At 38.4% G+C, this 27899-nt stretch overlaps 1 protein-coding gene across 1 annotated transcript in view; it reads left to right on the top strand.

The window, feature by feature from the left end:
- The window catches only part of CNTN3 (contactin 3), a 336483-nt gene that overhangs the window by 223504 nt on the left and 85080 nt on the right, over window positions 1–27899 (top strand). The window contains exons 6-11 of the mRNA XM_032325229.1: window positions 10714–10917; window positions 12553–12655; window positions 13123–13307; window positions 16838–16974; window positions 17919–18048; window positions 20122–20272. Of these exons, the coding sequence (XP_032181120.1) occupies window positions 10714–10917; window positions 12553–12655; window positions 13123–13307; window positions 16838–16974; window positions 17919–18048; window positions 20122–20272 (910 nt within the window). The remainder of the gene's footprint in view (window positions 1–10713; window positions 10918–12552; window positions 12656–13122; window positions 13308–16837; window positions 16975–17918; window positions 18049–20121; window positions 20273–27899) is intronic.

The raw sequence follows: 27899 nt of genomic DNA, 5'->3' as shown, positions 1-27899 counted from the left end.
GGGGGAAGCAGGCTCCCTGCCCAGCAGAGAGCCCGAGGTGGGGCTTGATTCCAGGACCCTGAGATCATGACCTGAGCCCAAGGCAGAGGCATTAACCCACTGAGCCACCCAGGCACCCCCATTCAGATATTTCTTTAAGCATTGATCTTTCATTGACCAAAAATCATTCTTGCACTGACTGGGGTGTGCTATAAAGAGAAAGCAAGTAATAGAGAGGGATCAAATACAAAGTAACAACAATATTGAAGTCTGATAAATAAGCCAGTTGGTCAACACAGTAAATCTTTCAAAACAAAGATCAGAAAGATGATATCTAAAAAACTCAAACACTAAGCACTGAGAATTTTAAATAAAACCTGCATTTGGGCAATAGGCTTTTATTTCTTTATGTATATGTCTCTCTAGCATCAACAGGGTTTTATTTAGGTAGATTACTAAAATCACAGAAAAAGTATGTCAATTTTTTCAGGCTTTGAAAGACGTTTCTATAGAGTGATAGTGATAGATTTTTTCTTGAACTTATCTTCATAGCCTTTTTTATTCCCATAAAAAGCAAGGGAACATGATATAATGCAAATACTATTTTTCAAATTTTTTTCAAGGCCTACAAACTATTATCTACATTTGACTTGAACCTGTGACTTCTGTGAAATCTCCTGAGCACATCCTTTAGTGCCTAAAGAGGTTGGCATTTATAAAGCCCTCTGGATGTGAAGGACGGAAATTGCTTTTAACGATAGATTTTGGAGGGCATTGTTTTTTGTTACCACGTTTATTTGGGATATTCAGGCATAATTGCATATCCTACCATAATCCAACATTTACATAGTCTTTTTAAAAATTTTTGATAGTAAATTTTATTTATCTGTTACATCTATATACTATTATAAGATATAAACAAAATGATGTTATTTATTAAGATATTTATATAGTCATTTTTAAAAACTCAGGTGACTTTGCATGATTTCAAAAGTGTAATTTATAATGAAACTGCTACTATTTAAAATCTACTATTCAGAGGAGTTACAGACCACAGAGTGTAAAGATACATTTAAAAATAAGTTTTTAAGTAGTATTAAACTTGGCTCAGTCAGTTAAGTATCTGCCTTCAGCTCAGGTCATGATCCCAGCATCCTGGGATTGAGCCCCACATCGGGCTCCCTGCTCAGCGGAGAGCGTGCTTCCTCCTCTCCCTCTGTGTGCCACTCTTGTGCTCTCTCTCTCTATCTCTCTGTCAAATTAAAAAAAAAAGTCATTTAAAAAATAAATAATATTAAACTATTTTGAGGAATAGTTTGATGTGCTACTAGTGGCAAATAGTAATACTTTGTGTGGGTGTGTTTGTGAGAGAGAGAGAAACATTAATTTCTCCCGCTTCCTTGGGGCTAATTTATTGTACCAAGTAAGAAGACCCCTGTGATTTGGTAGGATGACTTCATTTTCTGCTAATAAACACATTCTATTTACCAATGATAGTGGATATTTTATTCTGCTTTAAAAAAAAAAAAAAAAACAAAAACCCTCCCACATGGCCACTCCCCATGACATTCCTTAAGGAAAGAATACAAGAAAAGGAAACCTAACGAAGGATGGACAGTTAATGTGATACCGCTCCTTCATCTACTAGGCCTTAATTATTTCAGGGGTTTTTTTTTTAAAGATTTTATTTATTTATTTGACAGACAGAGATCACAAGCAGGCAGAGAGGCAGGCAGAGAGAGAGAGGGAAGCAGGCTCCCTGCTGAGCAGAGACCCTGATGCGGGGCTCAATCCCAGGACTCTGAGATCATGACCCCAGCCGAAGGCAGAGGCTTAACCCACTGAGCCACCCAGGCGCACCTTATTTCAGTTATTTTTACTTCACATTTTCCCCATCTATAGTTTTTTTGTATCATTTGCAACCCAGCGAAGCCCCTGTCTGGAATTAGCTTCCGATAGTTGGTGTGGAAATTGTAGCCCCAAAGCACTACCCTTGGATTCATTAAAAGGGTGGGCTTTCTATAGTTAGCTTGTACTAGAAAATTTCCATTTTGCAAGGACAGTGTAAATTTTGCATATCATTTTAATAGCAAGGCAGGTCAATCAAATTATAATTGGCTCCAATTAGCACTCCCATGAGCTATAGGATTCTTTAACTTCTCCTGGACTGCACTTAAAACGACATGTTATTTACTGTCACTGAAGTCATAAAAAATATCCATTATTCAGTATAAGTGGTGAGGAAAGTGCAAACCTGGCAAGAGGTATTTGGCGTACATTTAAGATCTGTGCACCGGCATATACATTGCATCAAGCATGGCATTGTGCGAAATGTGCTATTACAAAGCACTTTCTTTTAGCTGCACAAGCAGGTCTTGGCAATGAAACTTGTAGTCATCCGCAGCATTTGGGTTTTGAGCTAATCTTAAAATTGCTTTCTAACATTTTCAGAGCCTCGAACTCCTTTGAAAGCCATATTTTTATCATGAAAATGAGGAAGCAGAAAACAAATGCATTATATTCCCCAAGTCTCTCTTACCTTAAGATCTGACTCTTGTCATTTTGGGGGTTTCTACCTGAGTTTCATCACTGTAACAGGAGGTCCACCTACAACCAAGGGGTTCGTAGTAACTGCACGTTGGGTCTGTGACAAGACAGGGGTCCTGTCTTCATGAAACATCGTGGTAACTGGCCCATCCTGATTAGGTCTCTTTTTCTCTTCGGAAAATTTAAACTGCTTTCTTTAAGAATATCATGCTTCCTTAATACTGTGGCCAAAGGAAGTAAGTCAGTAAATGTCTTGAATGTTTTTGCTCCTTCCCCTTCTCGGTTACCCTAAGTTGTTGCTGAACAGCAGAGTTTGAGTGTCATCGAAGTTAGCCTCCACGTGGACGTCCTCATCTTGAAATCTCCTTGGAACAAGAAGACAAGGGTGGGGTCAGTTCACTGAAACAAGGTGAATTAAGGATGGGAGATGGTTGGGTTTTGGGGGGGAAATTAAAAAGTTCTTTGTGAGAAAAGGGGATGTATGTATCCAAGCAAAAATGAAGAATGGTGAGAGTGATCACTTTTCTGCATCAACAAATAAGGAGGAAAGAACTTCACTTTGGCACCCACTTCCGTTTTAGCAGCCATGGTACCAGGAAAGAAATGAAGGTGTTTGTTAGAAGAGCTTTACTGGCATTAAAAATGAAGACAAGGGTGCCTGGGTGGCCCAGTCACTTAAGCTTCCAACTCTTGGTTTTGGCTCAGGTCATGATCTCAGGGTCCTGAGATCAAGTCCTCCGTTGGGCTCCATGTTCAGTGGAAAGTTTGTTCGAGAGTCTCTCTCTCCCTCTGCCCCTCCCCGTGCTCATGGTCTCCTCTTTCTCTCTCTCTCTCTCTCTCAAATAAGTAAATAAATAAATCTTTCTTTAAAAATGAGGACAGAGCCTTGTGGAGGGTATGTTGTTTATGTGTGTGTGTGTGTGTGAGAGAGAGAAAGAGAGAAACATTAATGTCTCCAGCTTCCTGAGGACTAATTTATTGTATCCACCTGCAAGATGCAGGTACTCTACTGGAAATAGGCCTGTTTCTGAAAGAAAATGATAGAACCAAAAATGGTGGTCACAGAGCACATTAGGAAACTGCATTCTCTCTTGGAAGCATCTGTTATGCAATGGAAATGGCTCCTATGTGTTCCAGAATGGTGGCAGGACTAGAGCAAGAGAGGGGAATACAGAAGATTTAGGGGACTAGCCTAAGCTCTGTGAAGCTTCACATGGTAGTTAGGACACTATGACAGCCTTGTGAGGAAGAGAGCTATTGAAGTAAAGTAAGGCCAGTAAAGAACGCAAAACTCATAACTTGGTCCAGGGCTAATACTAACCTAGAACACGAGTCATCGAACTTTCTTCTTACAAGTTTAGTCAGATAAAATATTTTAGCTTTTATGGGGCCATATAGTCTCTGTGGCGGCTCCTGGGCTCTGCTTCTGTAGCATAAAAGCAGCGATGGACAATAACAAAGGGAGAGGTGTGAGGGTGTTCCAAAATATTTAGTTTACAAAGCGAGCTGCTTTGTAACTTGACCCCCTGGCTATACTTTGCCAGCTCCTGACCTAGAATCAGCGGGGAAGTCAGGGAACTATGAAAGGATGAAGGAATGTCATTTTTAAGATAGGTATTTTTTTCCCCCTCCCCTCAAAAGTCACACTTGTGAGTACTCTAAGTAAAAATAGATTAGGCGGACATTTATAGGCTAAACAAGGAACCCTGCAACATAATGTAATGCAGCCCTCAACGCAACATCTTACAAAACAGCTTTTGAAAGATAGCGCACTGAAATGTTGGAAAGGTTCATAGAGGCCTTCTACTTTGAGGGTACAGATTTTTCAGTCCTAGCCATTGATCTTTGGTTCTCTGAACCTTAAATTATCTTCAGTTTTCTGCATGACTCTAGAGTTTGGAATACGAACTGTCGAAGACCCTCCAAGCCCCATGGCCAAATGTCCTTCCCAGTTGTCTAAGTCACCAGTACAAATCATGAGTGCCATCCAGCAAGTTCCCACAATCTTAGACTATGCCTTTTTTTAAGATAGGTCAAACTGCCCAGGCAGCACTGGAGAAAATGGCCAAAGTTACTTCTACACTTTTGTTCAACCAGTTTTGTTTGACAGCTTCTTCTGGAAAATGCCTTTTTAAAGGATTAAATCTCCCTCAAAGTAGAATTTTATAATGAAACTAGGAATAAACCCTTAAATGTCAGTAGTCTGTGTATTAATGTATCTCCAGGTAAATACTAGAGTGACATATTTCCTGTGAAATTGACTGGCCTCATACTTAAGTGACCTGAGAAAGAATGTGTCTGGAGGAGCGATGTCATTCATCACATACTACTTTTTAAGAAAGCAGTTTCAGCACTTCATTATCTTAATTTATGACTCTGATTGCTAAAGCCTCTTTGCTCTCTAATAAAAAATATTTCACATACCTAATATTAACGTAGAGTTGTTAATAGAAAGCCCAGTGGCCAAGTAGTTTTGGTGTAATGTGTTTGTGATTTACACCACAGGTTATGAAAGGTTTTGTAAAGTCTAGCTCATTTGAGTATATAAAATTATCATTTTTATTATAGCTTTGTATTTATCATCATACATAAAATGATGTTGAAAAATCTCCAAAGAATGCTGATTTGATATATATTTTACTTTGCAGTGCATAATTAATGTTTATTGCAAATGCAGATTTTTATGATAAGTAAACTCTGATAGTATTACAGCAGATTTTTTTTTACTTTATTCAGAATGCAGTAAATCACTTAATTCTCTAATGTTTTCAATCAGAGTGATGCCATATATTTTAACACGGTCATACAGGCAATAAATGAAATAGTGCAGATCTCCTCTCTAAGACATAAAAACGTTATGTCTCTTTCCATCTCAATAAAAAAGTCTGTAAAGAAGGGGTAGGTAGGTGCTACAAATTTCTGTTTTAACTGTCATGACTGTATATACTATATTAAATACAGATTTGATTTCTTTTCGTAAGTTGTTAAGGGTCTGAATCTTTGTGTGGTTTCTGTTTTGTTCTGTTTTTTAGTGGGGGGTGGGGAAAGGGAGAGAGAGAATCTCAAGAAGACTCCATGGGCCAAGGGGAGCCCGAGATGGGGCTCGATCTCACGACCCTGAGATCATGCCCTGAGCTGAAACCAAGAGTTGGAAGCTTCACAGACACAGCTACCCATGCATTTCAAAGATCTGAATCTTTGTATAAAACAGTAGAACACGAATTCATTTGCTTTGGGGTTGCTGTGATTTGCCATCTCTTGTGGAATACTCCATCCTGACACTGTATTGATCTTAGAGTCATTTTGTATAAAATACGAGTCTTTTGTAAGCCTTCTAAGTGCAGGCTTTCTCCATTTTTTTGTTTCTGGTCATTTGTTTTTCTCTGGAAATTTTATCTCTATCACTTAGTACTGCACTTGAACTTAATAACAGCACCTGATTGTTACACGTTATCATTGTTTCTGTTGGTTTCCCCTTGCTGATATGACAAATTACCATAAGCTTAGTGGCTTAAAACACCATGGATTTATTGTTTTACAATTCTGTGAGCCGGAAGTCCAATACCCTTTCTTCCATCTTCAGACCAAAAGCATAGCAATTTCAAAGACACCCCTGCTTCTCCGAGCCCCTGCTTCCCTCTTACAAGGACTCTAATGATGACATTCCCCCCAGCCCTGATAATGCAAGATAATCCTCCCATCTCCATATCCTTAATTTAATCACATCTGTGAACCCTCTCTTGCCGTATCAGGTAACACGTTCAAGATTTCAGGGATCAGGGTGTTGGCATATCTTGGGGCTCATGATTCTCCCTGCCATACCATTATTAGGCCCAGCCTCTCTCCTAGGCTTGTATTTTAAAGTCTCACCTGCCCATTGGGCATTTCCTTTTAGGTCACCAACCTGAGTCTCAGAATCAATTTATAATACGACCTCTTCCTTCCCTAAAGTGGCTTTCCCTCTCTCTTTCCTGTTTTTCCTGTTTATCCCAGCTTAAAACCTGAGAGTTTGATTTTTGTGCTGTCCATCAAAGATCTTTTTTTTTTTTCCCTATGTTTGTGGGGTTATACTATGTGAGAGACATAGTGGAGGAAGACTATTATGTTATTCTGGTTACTCTGTATTTCAATGTTAGGCCATGTTATTGCACTTTTAGTTCAAAAGTATACCCACCATGCAATTAGGATATAAAGAGAGAGGGAGCGTTGTTGAAAACTATTTAAAACATCTTTCTACACCATATAATGCACAAGGAGTATACAGTCCTCCTGGTTGTGTGATGATCACATCTGCAGTATGCTTTAGGGGTTGGCTGACAAGTATAAGCCCTTTGTAATTCAAGGGATACCTGTATGCCGTTCCATGATAGACCTCCAAATCTGCCTGATTATATAGATTCTCAAAGAAGAATGTGGGAATACTAATTCCTACAAAACTGTAGCTTTTCTCCACTGGATTGTCAATTTATGAGTGATGGTTTTAGGGTTTCTGCTTCTGCTAGGTAATATAGCCCGGGGGGATGAAGGTTTTCTTGTTTCTTCTTTGGTGGAGGGTCTCTTGATGGGCTTGCGGTGTTTCCTCTGGGCTTGTCTGGAGGGTTAGGTACTAAGAATCAATTAGGAACGAGTTTGTAAATTTGAAGAGCCTGAGGGTGAGGTGAAGGGATTACACAGATCCTGAAAAAGAGGTCCGTAAAAGAGGCTCTTTCCTCCAGGTGTAAGGGAAGGGGCCATTTCCAATACAGAGGAGAGTCTGTTACTCAGTTTCAGCCACACTCTGTCAGTTCAAGCCTTCTGAGAAGCAGACCTCAAGATAGGATAAGAGGATCAGACTTGTTATTTAAAAAAAAAAAACAAAATCCTGGAGAAAAGGCCTATGAAAGATAAACGGGGAGGGAACAGAAAGTGGTAGAGGGAACCTCAGTCTGAGATTCAAGTCTGAAATCTATGACCAAAGAGAGGAGAGGAAAACTTGGATAGGAAGAATGCCAGACCACCAGGAAGTTCTGAGAGTAGGCATTATCTGATAGGATGTCTCCAACCAGGGTTGCCCATGGGGGAGATCCTGCCCCAGGGGGAATGGGCCAGCATGAACACCCCAGTGGGCTCCATCCATTAAGTAGAAGCAGCCCCAGGAAAAGTGCAGCCGCGGCACTCATGGGCTAGCAGGTGGAGGCCCCCAGCTAACTGTGTTTTGGGCGGGAAGTTCTCCTTAATGAGACCTCAGTGGGACACTTCCATGTCGACCATAACCCACGCCACAATTCATCCGTGTTCACTTCTCCATGCTCATTTTGGGAGCAGCTTGAAAATGATTATAATTTTGGCCTTCTTCTCTCCTGACAATCCATCATTACTAGAGTCATGTAGGCAAAGCCAGCACAATATCTGTACGACAATATTATGATTGTACAGTATTTAAATCTTAACAATATTAATTCGGGATTAAAAAAAACTACAGGTGGAGCCTTATCAAATTTCAGTCAAATTTACATATGTAATATTTGTTCCGAAGTGTTTCATGTACTTACTGATCGTGCATTCTCCTTGTTATATAGTACTTTTTACATGTAATTTATTCGATTTTAGGTTTTTCTGAATTGGAGTTCTTTCTACCAGCCATTCTCATTTTAGTATAAACTGGTTTAATAAGGTTTACTTCTTGTTCTTAACACCCAGCTGAGGTCTGTAACATACATGTTGGGAGGCAGTAGAAGTTTAACACTCACTGGACAAAAGGGACATTTGTTTTAAAAAAAGATTTTATTTATTTATTTGACAGAGAGAGAGATCACAAGTAGGCAGAGAGGCAGGCAGGGGTGGGGATAGTAGGCTCCCCGCTGAGCAGAGAGCCCGAAGCGGGGCTCGATCCCAGGACCCTGAGATCATGACCTGAGCCGAAGGCAGAGGCTTAACCCACTGAGCCACCCGGCACCCCAAAAGAAGCATTTTTAAATAAAAAATGAAAAGGAGAGGGGAAATTGTATTAGCTTCACGGGTAGAACAATTTGAGAAGCAGAATGAGATGGCTTTGCCTTCTTCAAAGCAAGGTAAGGTGACAGGGGTTAGGGAATGTTGGCATGGGGACTGGATTCTTAGTGCAACAGGAAGAGCCTAAGGAGCTATGATTTCCACCGCTGTCAATTTCAATAAATGTAGAGCTAACTTAGCCTCCCTGACCAGCATTCTCTAACTCTGATTTATTTAGTATGATTGTAAGAGAAAAGCACCATCAGATTGGCATGAGGACAACTATGGAGCGAACGTTTGAGACACTTTTTTTTTTTTTCATACAGTCCAATAAACAACTTTAGATTTCACAACCTATCAGGTGACTGACTGGATGTCATGAAACACTCTGCCGATAGGATAGAATGATGTGGAGAGCAGTTCAAGGTTAAAAATCCACGTCTCAACGTGCGCACAGTTTGACATTGACTTACTAACCTTTGGAATCATCAGACATTCACATTTGCATTAAAGGCAGAAGGGAGTCAATGCTGTCTGCTTGCCACTAGGTCCTTACCACGTTCTCTCCCCTGCTTGCTTTACACATGCCCCTCACTTCATCTGGAGTGCTTTGATCCTTGCTTCTCAGAATGTTCTTCTGTTCTTTGACCATGAGAGAATGTCACCTCTCCTTCCTCTGAAATCCAGAGTAACTGTCCCGCAGCCCTTTTACATTGTCTCATTATTCTTTGTATACTGACTTACTGTCCCACTTTACCAAATGCAAAGACCCATCACTCCTGGAATTAGGCCTTCAATGTATTTTGAATTTGTTACTCACTGAATTTATTTTCATTACATACATCTTCTGAAAATTCTATTGAAAAAGCATTACCGTCATAAACCAATAGCGTAAGGCTGATAAAATTGTAAAAGACACTAGGGCCATAGAAAGAAGGACTCAAATGAGCCAACCATGGTAACTGTGCTTAAATAACATCTTGCCTCTAAAAAATTGGGCATCTAGAGCAATGCAGGTTGGTATTGTTTACCCTCATTATCACAGAGCAGAAGAACATTAGTTCCTTTGGAGAAAGTTGGTTTGCCTTGATCCTGAAAGTCAAGAAATCTCCTATTGGACTTTACATAGGAGATGGTAGCATAATTGTATCCCTAATTAACTCAATAAATGTTTATTGAGGACTATTAAGTGCCTTTGGATATTTCCTTTTGCTAATTGGGCGAAGGAGGGCAGTCAGGATCAAAGTTGACATCCGTGTTTACCAAGTGGTGGGAGGACAGATAACTAAACAGACCATTACATACAAAGCAGTAAGTGCTTGAATGATGTGAGCTTAGAGTTGTTCTCGATAGGAGAATCTGCCCTGAGGACAAGGATGAAGGAAGACTTCTCCGAAGAGGTGGTTCCTTATAGTTGGAACCATGCTTTGAAAACCATCTGAGGGCGCCTGGGTGGCTCAGTGGGTTAAGCCGCTGCCTTCGGCTCAGGTCATGATCTCAGGGTCCTGGGATCAAGGCCCGCATCGGGCTCTCTGCTCAGCAGGGAGCCTGCTTCCCTCTCTCTCTGCCTGCCTCTCCATCTACTTGTGATTTCTCTCTGTCAAATAAATAAATAAAATCTTTAAAAAAAAAAAAAGAAAACCATCTGAAAGTTAACTGCGACAGAATGGGGTTTCGTGTCGAAACGGGGTGAGGGAAGCAGAAGAGTGGACAGAGAAGAAGGACACTCTAGGCTTCTAAGCAGCATGTGCAGAAACACCCAGGTGCGAAGGCTTTCAGCAGGGGCTCAACCCTGCAGAGCCTCCTATTCAGGTTAAGAAATTTTGCATTATTCCCAAGAGCACCAAGGAACTGCAGAAAGCTGTTCTATCAGAAATGGACATGATAAGATTGGTACATTTGAAAGATCACAGAATGTGTGGTATAGAGATACAAATTAAAAGGGAGAAAGACTGAACCCAGAGAGACTTGTCAGGAGAGGTCTGGATTGGTGATAATGATGATGGTAACAATATTGCTCCCACAAGAATGCTAATCAGCACTGTCCTCCACCGTAATGCAGAATGACCGCAGAATCGGTTCACAGAACTCTTTCTCTCATGACCTGCAATAAAAGCTTTCAGCAGTACTTTGTGGTAAAGACAGTTTTGTGTATTTTTTAGTATAATATGGAAAGCTTTCTTTAATGGAGTTTCTTTTCCCCCCAAATTTTACTAGAACTATCATATGCTTGGATCTTCAATGAATATCCATCATTTGTTGAAGAAGATAGTCGGAGATTTGTCTCTCAAGAGACAGGCCATCTCTACATAGCCAAGGTCGAGCCATCCGATGTGGGTAATTACACATGTGTGGTGACCAGTACGGTGATGAATGCCAGAGTGCTGGGCTCCCCAACTCCTCTGGTGCTACGTTCTGATGGTAGGAAATTTTTCAAGGTGCAACTCTAAATGTAAATGTTGCAGATACTAGCAAAAACAAAGGGGGGAAGTGAAAAGTGTATCAGGAAGAATTATTTCATTTTGGGGGGATCAAAAAATATTTATGAGTACAGTGATGAAGATTATTTCATTAACCACAGGTCCCTGTACCTAATCCTTACCCAGGACCAGCTTTATATGGTTTTCAGGATGAGTACAAAATAAAAATGGTGGCTCCATTGTTCAGAAATTATTAAGAATTTCAAGATGGTGGTAGGAGATCACTGAACCAAGGTTGAGGTTCTTCTGAGTCTGAGGCTCAAATTACATTGTCATGAAGTCACCTGTCCTGATTTCAGGCACCTTGAGGTTCTTAAAACTCTGGTTATCTTGTTACAGGATATAAAGCATCTCTTAAAAATTTTTTAAATGTACACTAGAGGGAGGGAGGTGGGGGATGGGATAACTGGGTGATAGACATTAAGGAGGCCATGAGTTTAATGAGCTCTGGGTATTATGTAAGACTGATGATTCACTGACCTCTACCTCAGAAACCAGTAATACATTGTATGTTAATTAATTAAATTTAAATTTTAAAAAATTAAAAAATATATATATACACTAGATTCCCAAAGCTTATTCATTTTATAACTTAACGTTTGTACTCTTTGACCACCCCCTCACCATTTCCCCCACTTTCAGCAGCATCGTGATCATAGTTAATAATCCTGTATTATGTACTTGAAATTTGCTGAGAGTCAACCTGAATGTTCTTACCACAGAATATTTAGAAATTAAGATGGTATCTATGTGAGGTGCTAGATGTGTTAATTGGATTGACATAATCATTTAACAGCATATACATATATTAAATCATGTTGTACACAGTAAAAAAAAAACAACAGATTTTACAGTCTAAATATATGTAATCTTTATTTGTTAATCATACCTCAATAAAGCTAAAAAGAAAAAAGAATGTGTTTCCTCAACCCCTTCATGCCTATTTCAAGGAAGCACATGAACTTCAGAGGAAGTAGATTTGTAAGCCTATATAACTGCCCTACTTACACAAAACCATATCTGATACAGCACAATGCCATGACCACATATTATCTAAGCATTTCTTTCCAGTCAGTTATAATTGAATTTGACCTTTCTCATTTATTAAGTTACTGTTTCTTGTCTCCGGGGTGCCATTTAATAAGTTTAAGATTGGTTTCTCTGCTACCAGGGCACCATTAAGTAAATTCCCTCCCATAATTTTTGTTCTTTAGGATATTTCAGGAAGTCATAATACATTGTATATTTCACTTTGACTAGAAATGTCCAGATTAAATGCAGAATGAAAAAGCCTCCCATTTTATACAATGTAAAAGGTATAATGGTTTTCTGGGAACTGCTCTACAGACGGTAATTTAGGAATCATGGAATTCAAGGTCCCTGATGTTTAGTAATGTTGCATGTTTGGCCCAGTCATCTCTGCTTTGAAAGGTGCCCAACAGATGGCTAGTGAGTAATTTAAATCATTAGAGCAACTAGTTCAAAATGGAGCAAAAGGAAGTTTTATGTAAAAAAAAGGGGGGGACAATTCTAAAGGAAATATTGAAACTATTAACCTTGAATTGTGGGTTTACAGGTGTGATGGGTGAATATGAACCAAAAATAGAAGTGCAGTTTCCAGAAACTCTTCCAGCAGCTAAAGGTGCAACTGTGAAATTGGAATGTTTTGCTCTTGGAAAGTAAGTTTTATAACATTTACTCCAATGTGCTGAAATAGTTTGCTGTAAAAGATCAAGATAGTTTTTGACTGACTCATCCTTATTTTCTAAAATCTTCTTTCATTTAGGAACCAAAGGAAAAATAAAATATAAGACAGTTTGCAGCAAACGACTGTAACGGCCTAATGTCATGAGCTAGATTGGTGTTATTTTTCTTTTGCTTGTTTGTTTGTCATATTATAAAATACAGTGGCTATGTGCTCAACTTTTTTCTCTAAATCATTAATTAACTCAGGAAAATGCACAACTTATTTTCTTGATATATCAGTGGAGGTAAATCCTTGTATCAATTTTATGTAAGTGACAACTGGAAATGTTCTGCATTTGAAACCTGGTGCCTTTTTGCTCCAAAAGGTTTAATTTGTCAAGCCTAAAATGCATCCAGGATTTTGTTTAAAATAGCAATAACCTGAAAATCTTCTTCTTAGTCCTGTACCTCAGATTAATTGGAGGAGAAGTGATGGACTCCCCTTTCCCAGTAAGATTAAACTGAGGAAGTTCAATGGTGTGCTTGAAATTCCAAACTTCCAACAGGAAGATACAGGTTCTTATGAATGCATTGCTGAGAATTCACGAGGAAGAAATGTCGCCAGGGGGCGTCTCACTTACTATGGTGAGCTTCTATTTTGGGCAAATTGGATTTTTAGATTGTGCTCTCTCAATAAAATGTTGGGTGGTGGGAATTTATGGCAGAATGCCAATGTGCAACTTGTTCTGTTCCCATTTTTAAAATGATGAATATTTAGGGGGAATTAAAAAACAGTAACATTTTGCAGTGAGGTCGGAGGCATGACATATTCTATTTGCATTTTAAAATGATTCATATGAAAATGAATATTTCACTTTTTTCCTTCAAGTAATGTCTTACACACTTGATCGTATCAGGGAGAGATCTCCTTTGCATCTGTCCTCTCCCCTGGAAAATGTGACTTTGTATCTTCCTTTGTGATCTTTACTAAGGCAGAAAGAGACTGTTGACTAGAGAACTCGTTAATTACTGCATTAGACAAACCACATCAACTTAGACTTTTGAGTTCTTCAGTGTTAATTCTCTCCCTTCCAATAATGTAACTCTGCTGTGTTTGCTTCCTTTAATTTATAATCACATTTATTTGATGTACTGTTCTGTTTGGATAAAGAAAGGATAATAATGGTACCTTTATTTATAGTCTTTTGGTATAGGAAAATTAAATAACCTTTTTTTTTCAAAAAATTTTTTCAAGTCAGTTTTTTAAAATATAATATACATAAAGAATATGCTCAATAAATATATACTTTCAGTGTAACCATTAGAAACATTGTAAAACTAGTGGGAATTGACCACTTTTGTGAAAGGCAAATTGTACTGCATTCTGTTTATCTTAGAAAGTGGAGATAGAAACAGTTTGCATACATAAATGTTTCAGGGAGGAAAACATTTGTAAAGACAAATATTAAAATTATAGGGCATTTTACGACCTCCCTCAAAAAATCTACAATAGTTATGATGAGATTGACACCTGTTCAACTATTGTAAGATTTAAAGATCTGTCAGAGACAAAATGGAGGCCTGGTATAGTATCATGAGTCATTCTGTGTTTTTTAACCCTCTTGTTACATTATTGCGTTAGAATACATAGCAGCAAGGTGAGGTTACCTGGGGTCAAAGTCTACATGCTGATGGGATGATGAAGAGCTGGGTTGGTGAGCACATAAGCCATGTGAATGTTCAGCTCCAAAACCATCCAGAACAAGTGCCTTTTTCTCATAGGAGAAAACTCCAAAGAAGCCTTTCCGAGAAACCATTACTTGACCCAGGGTAAGAAGTGAGCATTATAAGGAAACAGAAGATATTCCAAGTGCCTGAATGTTTCAGCAGGAGTGTTTTAGCTCTGTGGAACAGCAAATAATAAACAATTACATGCCTCCTAGGACAAGAAATTCAAAGCTAAGCTGTGTTCAAGTACCTTAGAATAAGGGCTCTGCTCAGTTTCTCGGTCATTTTGATTCTACCCTTATCTCTCTTTTCCCTTCCTCTGCATGATAGTCTCTGGTAGTGTCACAAAATGGCTGCCAGGCATAGTGACTAGAATATCAATTTTTGCTCATTCTTCCTGTCTCCAAAACATCTTGAAATTCCTTTCTCAAATCCCACAGTTTAGTCCTAAAACAATCACTAGCAAGGAGAATTGTCTTAAACAACTTCAGAGCCTCTGTTTGGAACAGGGAATGTGGTCAGGTTCCCCTAAATTTTATGTGCAGTGTGAGGTGATGGAAGAAAGGATAGTTCAAAGAGAAATGGGGATTATTTTACAAATAAAGAAAGGAGAAACTAGATACACAAGGAATAACTAACGTCATCCGGTATACTGACTAGATAAGATAGACTACTGCTTTATTCCATTAGGTAGGTGATATGCTATATACCCAAGAAATCAGAAATTAATGAGATAGGGTGTTTCATGAAAGTTACTCTACATTTCTGGCTTGCCTAGTATATTCTACCAGTGCATGGCATTTCTCTGGTTATCCATTCTATTATTTCATGTAAGAAATGGTCTGATAGGATATTTGGATCTCATGTGATAGAATAAGACGGGAAATCACAATTAACATAGCAGTCGTGATCTCAGGATTAGCTTCAGTCCGGCAAATTATCCTCCCGTTTGGAGGAGGAGAACGGTGGTAATATGAAGCCAGTGGAATTTTTTGCTAGAAACTTGAGTCTTAGGTCAAGGACTCATGTGTGAGTCTCTTCGCAGTCTTACTCCATGAAGGCTGATATTTCCCAAAAGAAGAAAATGTGTTTTAATGTAAGTAGAGTGAAGTGATTTTGAACAGAACTACACTTCAGACTGGGCACGTCATTTATATAAAAAATAATAATGTAAAATTTAGACCAGTACATTTTCTCTAAAAGCTAAATAGCTACATTTTCATTTCAATTTCCTTTATAAAGAAAAAATAAAAAAGCAATTTTACAAGATAGGAATGGAAAGACAAATCTTCCCATGGTTGCAATTAAATAGAAATAGATAAACTGTTTCTCCATATGGAGGATGCAAATGTGAATCCCACAGTAGACATCACATGCATAATGCAATGTGAAACCAGTAAGACATCTCACCTCCCAGTTTTGGATTTAAAATGCAAGCTGAGACTTGGCTGAATATACTGTGTCTATTGAGTGGCTTCAGTTGTAAGCGGTATGTTGCTTTCATCTGTAAAACGAATTTTCCAAATATCTTCTAAAATGTAAGAGAAAATGATAAATCCACTTGACGCTGCTGATTTGCATACATAATTTAAGGTTGCATGAGCAACTTCTTTTTCATAAAAAAATCGTATGATTCAAATTGAACCAATTTATCCATCTTTCTCTGCCTTCATTTTAATTCACACAGAGGTTCATAAGATGCTCATTGGCTTGTATTTAATTAAAAGTTATTTCTAACTTGAGGGAAAGGTTTTTTTCCTCAGCTCTCAAAGTTTCCCTTCTACGGATGTTAATTTTTAGTGCATAATTAAGACTAGTATCTGCTGTCATTCATGTATTAAGTTGTCATCAGTTGTGACCTTATGATTCACAAATGTGCTTGGAAAGGAGTCTGTTTTGTGTACCTGCATTACCAGCTACTAATACACATCTGAATTATATAATACAGTGCTGGGGCACCTGGGTGGCTCAGCCCATTAATCCTCTGACTCTTGATTTTTGGCTCAGGTCATATCTCAAGGTCATGAGATCAAACCCAACCTCAGGCTCTGTGCTGGGTATGGAGCCTGGTTAAGATTCTGAGATTCTCTCTCTCTCTCCCTCTCCTGCCCCCCACCCCCACCCCTGTGCTCTCTCCCTCTTAAAAAAAAAAAAAAAAAAAAAAAAAAAAGAAAGAAAGAAAGAATGAAAAGAACATAAGACAGTGCCCAGAATTTTGAAAACAGAGAAGGCATAATGAGTTTGGCTTAGGAAGTGACAGATTGCAACATTCATTCTCAAATCTAGAAATGTTTCCCATATCCACTTAGTAAATAGGGTATTAAATATAATTTTAGCCACTATGCTCATATTAATCCATTGTTCACAGTGTTTATATCCATTTGTAGAAAGTATTTACTTTTTATTTGCTGGGTGGTTTGATTTTTTTTTTTTTTTTCTCCTTGCAGCAAAGCCTCATTGGGTTCAGCTCATAAAAGATGTAGAAATAGCAGTGGAAGACAGTCTTTTTTGGGAATGCCGGGCAAGTGGTAAGCCCAAACCCTCCTACCGATGGTTGAAAAATGGAGAAGCCCTTGTGCTCGAGGTAAGGTAGTGAGGCTAGTTAATCTTTCTTCCCTTCATTTTGTTTTGAATAAATGCCTTCCTCATACCTACTGCCAAAGTCAATTCTTGAGTTTGCACACATTCATTTGCACCTAAAAAGGAGTAAAGGGGGGAAATCTATAAAATCAAGTACCCAGTCTGCCAAGAAGGAAATGTTTTCAACAAATGAATTTCATCGGGAAAAGTTGATTTTATGATTTTTGTCTAAAACTGATTACTTTTTTTTTTTTTTTTTTTTTTTTTGCTTTTGAAACTAGAGAAGACCTGACTTTAATCAAATGTGGAGTATAATTTCTTTTTCCATGTATGACAACTTGATATGGCCTCTGGAGACAAAATGTGTTGTTACGTGGTTACCTTCTTACATGAGTACTTATTTTCTCAATCAATTTCTTTCTTAAGCCATGTAATTTCTGTTCTTTTAAAAAATCGTGTACTAAGTCAGTTAGGTTCCTTCAAATTTCTATATATAACCTGTCATAGTACCTACACACCCTTAATAAATATATTTTCTGGAACCTTTTCTAATGTACAGAATTTATAATGTCTTTAATTTGCATGATTACAAAAATGGTGAAAACCTTTCCAGTTGACAGGATAGAAGCATTGATACATTTTTTAAAGTCTGCAACTTTAACTATAGGGAAAACTAAATGCCCACAGTATTTTACCTCTCACTTTGTTATTTATTTTACTGATAGACATTTGGACTGAAGGGTGTTTATTAATATTTCTAATGTGTGGCTATTATGTTAAATCAGTCTAAGATTTTCAAATAAGGAAATGTTACCATTTCAGGCCAGATTGCCTAATATTCTGAAGGAAATGAGGGAGGTTTGTGTATGATTGAAAGAATAGTGGTTTTCATTTTTCCTTTAAAATGATATATACATTTATATGCAAGAGATTTTTGTTATCATCTAGGAGAGAATACAGATAGAAAATGGTGCCCTTACAATATCGAACCTAAATGTGACTGATTCTGGCATGTTCCAGTGCATCGCAGAAAACAAACATGGTCTCGTCTATTCCAGTGCTGAACTTAAGGTTGTAGGTAAGACTAAGCTTCTCTTCTCATATTTTTTTTTTCTTAAATCTTCATTTTTGCTAAAACCAGAAATATTTACTTCTCCTATTATATTCCTATAGCATCTACAGTCTAGCAATAGTATCATTCAAGATTTTTAATCAGGGAATTTTTTTTATGATTTCTAAGGAAAAGCAGCAATTGTGGCCTGAATAAGCTCAAAGGTTGAAATAGTGCAATGGTAATGAAACAGTGTTGACCTCAAACATCTTATCCAACTCTGATATTATAAACTAACCAATGCCTTTTAAGAGAATAAGTGAACTTGGTGTTTTCTGTTGCCAGGCGAGAAAAGTAAACAGAATTCAAAACAATATTTTATTGATCCACAAAGAGTTGCTTTTGTTTTTAGAGACCCTGCTCAAAGCATCCAGCATTGGGCGTACTGAAGTTTTAATTAACAAGGCTCCAATATTTGAAGTTCTGAATTATTTTCTTCTTCTTGCACTTTAAGTATATGAAAGTATAGAAAATATTATATCATGTTTAGGGCGATTATCCAGAAAAATACTTGTAAGAGGTAAATGCCTGAAATCAACCAGAATAATGAGAGAATAGCATAGCATGAAACACATAAGAGAGAAAGAAGAAGTGAAATTTATTGTTCCATGTAATGAAAGTACAGATTTGGATCGGAGCAGAACATGATCCTGGGCTCAAGCATCATCACATCATCAGGGTCTTCATGGTGCTCCCCAACACATTCAGTTTTCATGACTATAATCAGTCTAATGGAAGAAGGACGGCTTTGCTCTGAATTTCCCCCTGCTTGTTCTCTCTCTCTCAAGTAAATGCATAAAATCTTTTAAAAAAGTTTTAAAAATGTATTGTAATTCATTCAATAAAAAGGGCTCTTTTTAGTTGAAAGTACTATTTTTAAGATCCTAAGTTTTAAGGCCAGTGACCTCTGGGTAACATATCTTCTTTATCCATAATCTAATATATAACTACATAATATAATTTGCTATGTGATCTCCACTTACCCCCCCCCAAAAAAAAAATACATTGTATTCACTGGAATTTTCCTTCAAACAGAACATTAGACATTAGGAGAAATGCACTTTTTTCACATTTGCAATAAAAGGAAGGCTGATTTTCTGGGAAAAGTATCATTTCATTCAAACAATACATTATTATGTATCTTGAATGTTCAGGTGTTGTTTCAGGATCAGCACTGTGTGCATTATTACCATATATAAGGTTCTCTACATATTATTATGTTTAATGTTACTGTAACGTTACTGTAATGTTACTGTAATGTTAATGTAGTAATTCCTATTATATAGTCCTCCAACAAAGAAGTTAAACCTAACCATGTAAAAATTTTATAATAGATCTTGATAATTTTTATGCAAGAGAATAATAATTCAGTATTCAGCCTTCATTCTACAGACATTTACTGAGCACCTACTGAGTGCCAGATGCTGTGCCACGTGCTGAGTCTCAGAAATCATGGGAGAGACTGACTCTATTGTTGCCTGATAGAACTAACTTTCAAGAAATTTTTGTGATAAATGTCTTTCATTCTAATAGCTTCCGATTGAGCTATTTTAAAACTTCACAGTCAACTGGGGGCTTGGGTGGCTCAGTCAGTTAAATATCTGCTTTTAGCTCAGGTCATGACCCCAGGGTCCTGGGATCGAGTCCCATGTCGAGCTCCCTGCTCTATGGGGAGTCTGCTTCTCTCTCTGCCTCTCTCTTTCTCTCTCACTCTGTCTCTCATGAATTTAAAAAAAAAAAAAAAAAAAATTAAAAAAAAAAAAAACTTCACAATAAGCTTCAAAAATTCCTATGTAAGGTAATCATCCCAAGAGTTAGAACTTCTAGAAAACACAGTAGTAGGAATTAATTTTTAAGCCCCCAAATCTTGTGAGCGGTTCCCAGTCAATTAAGTAAATCAAGTACTGACATCTGTGTGTTGGGAAACTTTCAAAGTGGTTATAAAGTCAGCCTTGGAACTTCCAGGAATTTTAAAATATTAAATTCTAATTTATTTAATAAATAATAAATTATCGTTCTCTCATCTTTCTTGCCTTTCAGCTTCTGCTCCAGATTTTTCAAAGACTCCAATGAAGAAGCTGATTCAGGTACAAGTGGGCAGCGTGGTCAGCTTAGACTGTAAACCTAGAGCCTCCCCCAAACCACTCTGTTCATGGAAGAAAGGAGACGTGATTGTGCAGGAGAATGAAAGGTATTTTGTTGTCCAAAGTAATGGTGATTTGCTTGCTTCTTTCTTTCCCTGGTGTGTCAAAGTAGGTTTTCAATATGAAACAAGTACGATACAAGTTGTTGAAAAATGAAGATGGTAGTATTTTTGGTTCTGTAATACTCTCATGAAGATAGTAAGCAATTTTTGAAACCTATATTTTTAAAGATTTTATTTATTTATTTGAGAGAGACAGCAAGATAGTGAAAGAGCCTGAGTGAAGAGGGGGGCAGAAGGAGAGGGAGAAGCAGGCTCCCCGCTGAGCAGGGAGCCCAACGTGGGGCTCCATCCCAGGACCCTGAGATGGTGACCCGAGCTGAAGGCAGGTGCTTAACGGACTTCTGCCACCAGGGCACCCCAATTTTTGAAATCTAAAAAGAGGTAGATATATCATCTGTCTTCTTCTCATACAGAATACCTTCGTTTAGCAAGAATTTCCCTTCTCAGCCACCTGGTCAGACTCAAAATAGAATGATGAAATGTCAGTCCTGGATCCAGGTGAGCCCGTATCCTAGGACAAAGAAGAGAAGATATAATGAGAGCATATGCCAAATAAATGCCAATGTTGCTGTAGCTTTATACTGAAATAATTTAGCATTCCTGGTATTAGTTTAAGCAAAGGCTTTCGTGGTTTCCTGATTGTTATAATAACATTTAAAATGAGGAGGAAGAATGAGGCTTACAGGTACCGCCTATAGACCGAGACTGCCTGGGTTCAATTCATTCTGCCTTTTTCTTACACAATGAAAACTTTTATTTCCTTGACTCCTTTTCTTATTTTTTTTAAATTTATTTATTTGTTCTAGGGAGAAAGAGCACAAGTGGGGGGGGAGGGGCGGCAGGAGATAGGGAGAGAGAATCCTCAAGCAGACTCCCCACTGACCATGGAGCCCGACTCGGGGCTGCATCCCAGGACCCTGAGATCACCACCTGAGCAGAAATCAAGAGCAGACCCCTTAACTGACCGTGCCACCCAGGAGCCCTGTCATTTTCTCATTTTTGATGTGTATGAAGATATGAGTGTGTTAAGGGGACTGTTAGCCAGATGAACTATATAAATATCCCTACAGCCCTTAAGTCACTATCTGGTGATGCGTAAACATAAATACTAGCTATTATTATTTGTTGAGCACTTAACGACGTGCCAGGTATTATGCTCAGAGCTTGTGACAAATAGGGTCTTGACCCCAAGGCATCCATGTCCTTATCCCGTAAACCTATGATTGTGTTACATACATGACAAAAGGAAACAATTCAAGGTGAAGATGAAATTAAAGTTACTAAGCAGATGGCTTCAAGATAGGGAGGTTATCCTGGATTATGCGGCGAGGTTCACAGTAACCATCTGAATACTCTTAAGGGAAAGAGGATGGCAGAAGCATTTGTCAGAGCTGTGTAACAATTAAGGATGAGGCAGGAGACATTTCAAACTTCAGAGGGACTTCATTTGCTATCTCTGGCTTTGCAGATGGTGGAAGGGAGCCATGAGCGAAGGATTTTGGATGGCTTTTAAGGTGGGAACAGCCCTCAGTTGACAGCCAGCAAGGAAAGCAGGATCTTAGCCCCATAGCCACAGTGAACTGAATTCTATCAACAACCTCAAGGAACATTTACTAATTCTGAACCTTCCCAAGGAACATAGCCCAGGGGGTACCTTGATTTTGGTCCAGTGATACCTGTACCGGACATCTGATTTCCATAACTATATAATAATAAATTTGTGTTATTTTAGGCCAATTTACTAAACTTACAGTAATTTATTACAGAAGCAGGAGGAAACTGATGCAGAAGTCTACATTATCTACATTGTCATTATCTCTTTTAAGCATCCCTGGAACTCTGTGATGTGTTGTAGATCATATAACCCTTTTCATTTTACTAATGAGAAAAACAAAACTTTGATTATATAATTTGCCTCAAGTCACATAGCCAGGCTTTTAATCCGAGTCTGACTCTAGACATAACAGCTAAGCATTTTCCCTGTCACATTTTTATATAGGGAGTCCAGAATTTTTGAGGTGGTCTTAGCCTTTGCAGTCATGGAATCCAAATTACTCTTTCTGGAGATGAGGGAACACAAACAATAAAACCCTAGGCCAAGAAACGTGGATTTCCTTTTTAAAAATTATAGTGTCTTAACGCAGACAACCAAGTTGAACTGCTTGTATGTTACCAAGACACCAAGGTATTTTTTTTCTTTTTTTTTAATCTTTATTTATTTATTTATTTTTATTTTTTATTTTATTTATTTATTTTTTTTGAAGATTTATTTATTTATTTGACAGACAGAAATCACAAGGAGGCAGAGAGGCAGGCAGAGAGAGAGGAGGAAGCAGGCTCCCTGCTGAGCAGAGAGCCCGAGGTGGGGCTCTATCCCAGGATCCTGGGATCATGACCTGAGCCGAAAGCAGAGGCTTTAACCCACTGAGCCACCCTGGCGTCCGATTATTTTTTTATTTTTTATAAACATATAATATATTTTTATCCCCAGGGGTACAGGTCTGTGAATCGCCAGGTTTACACACTTCACAGCACTCACCATAGCACATACCCTCCCCAATGTCCATAACCCCATCCCCCGTCTCCCAACCCCCCCCCCCAGCAACCCTCAGTCTTCACCAAGGTATTTTTTTTTTAAGATTTTATTTATTTATTTGACAGAGATCACAAGTAGGCAGAGAGGCAGGCAGAGAGAGGGAGTGGGGAAAGCAGGCTCCCCGCCGAGCAGAGAGCTCGACGCGGGGACTGATCCCAGGACCCCGAGAACACAACCTGGGGCACCTGGGTAGCTCAATGGGTTGAGCCTCTACCAAGGTATTTTTGTGAGTTGGTATGACAGCACCACTTGCTGTTCCTCCTGTATTTAATGGGAGACACTTCCATTAAAGACAGCCACAGCAGGATGACAAGGCAAAGTTGTGAGCTGAGTGGTTGAACACAATCCAGCTAAATGTTGGGCCTCACAGAATGGATTTCTGGAACAGGAAGTTAATTAATGATTTGGAGTTTAATTTTGTAAACCAGCTGAAACAAATGTAGGCTTGTGGCACAAATTAGTTAATTGTGGCTCTATTGGAAGTGAAATCTTCTTGTATAACTGCTGACTTTTTGTGTTCAAAAAAGTTTTAAATAGTTTTAACTGTTTACATAAATTAAATAGTGGTTAAATCCCAAGGACTTCAGTGCTTTCCACAATAATAAACCCACTTGTCCTCACAGTAGTGCCTATAGGAGGCAGAGGTTTTTAATCTTAATTTCAAAAGTGGATAAGAAGATTAAGAGTTTTAGCTACAGGCACACAAGGAGGGATTTACTCCCACATTATAGAGTAATAGGGTAAAGCAGGAAAAAGAAATATAAATTCTGGAATCTCATCTGGGGTTTCTGACTTAGCCACCTTCTACCTTGGTGCCATTAGATCCCTTATGTAACACGTTTGAGTCTTATTTTCCTCACTCATGAAAGACATCATAATTCCTACCTTACATAGTTGCTCTAAAGTGAGCGTTTAGCCTAATGTCTGATATTTGCAGATACACTGATGAGTAAGTATAAAGATATATTACTAATAAAATGTTGAAAATAACAGTGGCTGAGAAAGATAGAAGTTTTTTGCTTTTTAGTTGGGTGGCTCATTAACTGATTCATGTCTGTAAAGGTCGGTTGTTAGGACTGCCTGGAATCCACAATTTTCAGGGACACAGACTCCTATCATGCTGTTCCACTATCTTCATACCCTGAATCAAGAGGGCTCCCTCGGCTTTAGCTTCTCAGTGTCCTCTCCCAGTAACAGGAAGGAGGAAGATAGAAATCAGGATATACTTCTTTCCCTTTTTAGGAACTTCCCAGAAGTTCCATACAATAATTTCTTTTATGCCCTACTGGACAGAAATTAGTTCCCAGGCCAAACTTAAATGCAAGGGAGGCTGAGGAATATGGGGTGTTTTTTTGTTTTTGTTTTGTTTTTGTTTTCATGGGCACATAGGTATCCAGTGAGAAATTGGGATTTTTTTTTTTTAATTGGGAATACGTTTTAAGTGGAAAGAGGAAGATGGTTTACTCTTACAATGTATCCTGTTATAAATGTTACTTCTGTTCATTTGAGGACTACTGACCTCCATTTCATTTTAAATATTTCCAACATCTCTATGAATGAGGAAACGTTTAGTTACAAAATAGGGTTAAGAAGAGGAAACATGTTTAAGAAGAGGGTCATAGTGTTTCAGTCCCTTCCAAGTATCTTAGTCTGGGCTTTTTTAGTGCAGTACCATATACCAGATGGTTTATGAACAACAGAAATTTATTTTGCTCAGTTCTGGGCATGGTAGTCTGAGATCAGGATTCCAGCTTGGTCAAGCTCTGAGAAGGGACTTCTTCTGGGTTTCGGTGGCAATCTTCTTATATGCTCACATGGCAGATAGAGAGCAAGAGAGCTCTCAGGTCTCAAAAAAGGCACTAATCCCATTCATGAGGCACCAACCCCCCCTCCCCCCTCTGCTCAGGATCTAATCACCTCCCAAAGACCCAACTTCCTAATAGCATCACACTGGGGATTATAGTTTTACTTATGAATTTTGAGGAGACCCAAACATCAGTACATAGCACAAAGTCTGGTGCTTTGGATTTTGCTTTTATCTCTTTGGACAGCAAAAGCACTGATGAGCCAGAGGCTTGAAGCTTAGGGAGAAGGCTGTTAGAGGCAATTATTGAACAAGTTGTACTTTTGAATCTTCTCCAAGTTCATGTGAAATCAGAGTGGGCCTCGGCCATCACTTGGCAGCGAAAGCCCCATGTCTGTCCCTCTTGACTTGGTCTGCAGTCTTATGCCAAACTGGGGAAGCACTTTAAATGATAGATTTATTGTGATGGTTCAATCATTGGCTGTTGCAACTTGAAACATGTCGATTCACATCAGATTTGGGGAACAGATGAATTTATTGGCACATTTGAAACTGTAAGAGAAGACAAAATTTTGGGAGGTTGGGAGGGTATTTATGGCAAGATTTTAAATATGTTAGCTTTTTAGGTTTGTTTTTGTTTTTTATATGAACTTGGGTTTGTCCATGAATGAGAAACTTGTAAGGAGGAAAGCTTTCTCCACCCTAGTGTAGGGAATGCTGGTGGCAAATAAACTTGATTAAGCCAACACATACATGTACTTTATTATGTAAAGCCTAAATCATGAAAAAAGTAATGTTAAATTGGGGGGAAAAAGTCTAAGGATTTAAGATGTCCTAAAAATGTATAAGCTGATAAATAGGTCTACTATTGAAATCACACAATACATTTGAACAATTATAATCAACCTGGTTTGTAAGTTTTTATATCAGCACTGTACCAGCTTTGTAATTAATGCATTAGCGATAGTAGTGGGGATCTAAGTCAGTGAGTCACCTAAATTACAGAATAGTTTTGAAGAAATCAGTGTTCCTGCTTGAAGTCCAGAGAGCATTTCAGGCTAAAGTAATAGGGGAATTACTTCCCAGCAGAGGTCTTAGAAAAGCTGCTCTGAATAGATAAGATCTTACAATGCCAGTAATGATTCCTGAGGTCTCAAAAGCAAGTGCTCATTCATTCATTGGAAAATATTTTGAGTACTCACTCTGTGCTAGGCATCAGATATTTAATTTTTTATCAGACAAGTCCCTGGGTATAAAGATAAGCAACACAGAGCAGTTACAGTAACACTCAATGGGAAACTACAGTATGTTCAGTGATTACCAGAGAAGTCCCCATCTACAAATTAGGGATCTGGGCAGGCTTTCTGGGGAATGTAATCTGTACAGAAAGAGTTGAAAGGTGACTAGAGTTTACTGAAGAAGAATGCTTCAGGCAGAGGAAAAGGATGTGGAAGGGCACGGGGCAAAGGGGCTTATGAACTTGAGTAGCTTCAGGTTACTTCAAGTGTAAAGTGCTTTGTGAGGGTGGATGCAGACAGCAGGGCTGCAGATGTGAGCCGGGATATTACTGGGAAGGACATGGAATCCAAATCAAGAAGCCTGGGCTTTTTTCCACAGGCACTGAGGAGCAACAGAGTAAAATCAAAGTAGCAGAATTAGAAGATCAAATTTAATTTTGATATGTTCTTTAGAAGAAAATCATAATGGTGGCAGTGGGGAACATGGATTGGAGTGGCAGAAAGACTTGAGGCAAGAATCTCAATCAGTAAAAATTCACCTATCCGAACAAGAGAGTATGATAGGCTGAAGTAAAGAAAAGGCAATGAAAAGGGAGAGAAGTACTGAGGAATTAGAGAAGGGGTTAAGTTCACTGGACCTAGGAGTTGATTAGATTAATGATCTGAAGAAACAGAGTCAAGGCTAAATCCTAAATTTCCAGCTTAGACATCAGGGAGCATGGTAGACCTATTCAGTGAGACAAACAACATTACAGAAAGAACAGAGTAAGCACAAATATAAGTGCTATTTGGGATTGTTGGTATTTGAAATGTTTATTGAAAACCCAGCTGAATATATGAGCGTACAGGGTTTGACCAACTGACTTTGGAACTTGGGAGAAAGGCTTGAGCAACAGATAGACATTTAGGTGTTCTGAGCATGACATCTTAGCTGAAACCGTGGCACTGAATAAAATTGTCTTGGAAGGTATGTAGCACTAAATGGTAGAGAGTCAACACCTTATCTCTGAAGCTGTTGGAAACTAAAGTTATGGGGTATAGAAGTCTGTTTTTATAGTCTCAGATAAATGGCATACAGTCCTAATTTGTAAGCAATCAATTTACTAAGTAAAGGTCAATATTAAGTCACCTAGTGTGCAAATATTCTAATCTTCGAAATTACTAGCATCAGTGTGGAGCAAAGTTGCTACTATTGTTTGCTTTTTCTTTTTGTTTTGTATTTGTATCATCCACTACTGAGAAAAGTTGGTGTGCTTTTTTCCTCCCTTGCAAGAAACAGGTTTTCTGAATAAACAGAAATGCCCTGCCCCATTGAGTGTTCAGTGGTAGTACTCCAGCTGTCAGTATTTTAGTGTTTTTTTTTTTTTTAAAGATTTTATTTATTTATTTGACAGAGAGAGATCACAAGTAGGCAGAGAGGCAGGCAGAGAGAGAGGAGGAAGCAAGCTCCCTGCTGAGCAGAGAACCCGATGCGGAACTCGATCCCAGGACCCTGAGATCATGACCTGAGCCGAAGGCAGCGGCTTAACCCACTGAGCCACCCAGGCGCCCTAGTGTTTTTTTTTTAATTCATTCATTCATTTGCTTATAATCCACATATTTTCAAAAAAGGCTGGAATTGAAAGAGGATGTTTTTTCTCCTTTAAGCAAAGTAAAATTGGAAAAGACTCTAGAGAATGCAAGCAGGCATGGTATTCAAGAGGAAATAGCCAGTTGGCATATTTTAAAGAATGTTTAACTTTTCTCTTTCACTTAGTGGTACTTACAATGCATTAGCCAATTATTTTTAAAAATGGGGCTTTCAGTTGAATGCTATTACTTATAATAGTAAATATTTTATTGCAATAGCCTCAATTTGAAAGAGACTCAAAGAATGGCCCATTACTTCTAATTAAACACATTAAAATTGTTTCACATGTTCTCGGCAGCATTTAATATTATAGAAATTTAAATGCTTTTTATGGAAAGAAATAG

This window comes from Mustela erminea, chromosome 1 (genome assembly GCF_009829155.1).
Source record: "Mustela erminea isolate mMusErm1 chromosome 1, mMusErm1.Pri, whole genome shotgun sequence".
Lineage (NCBI taxonomy): Eukaryota > Metazoa > Chordata > Mammalia > Carnivora > Mustelidae > Mustela > Mustela erminea.
Note: the sequence above shows the minus strand (reverse complement) of the source record. Positions and strands in the feature narration are given on the sequence as shown.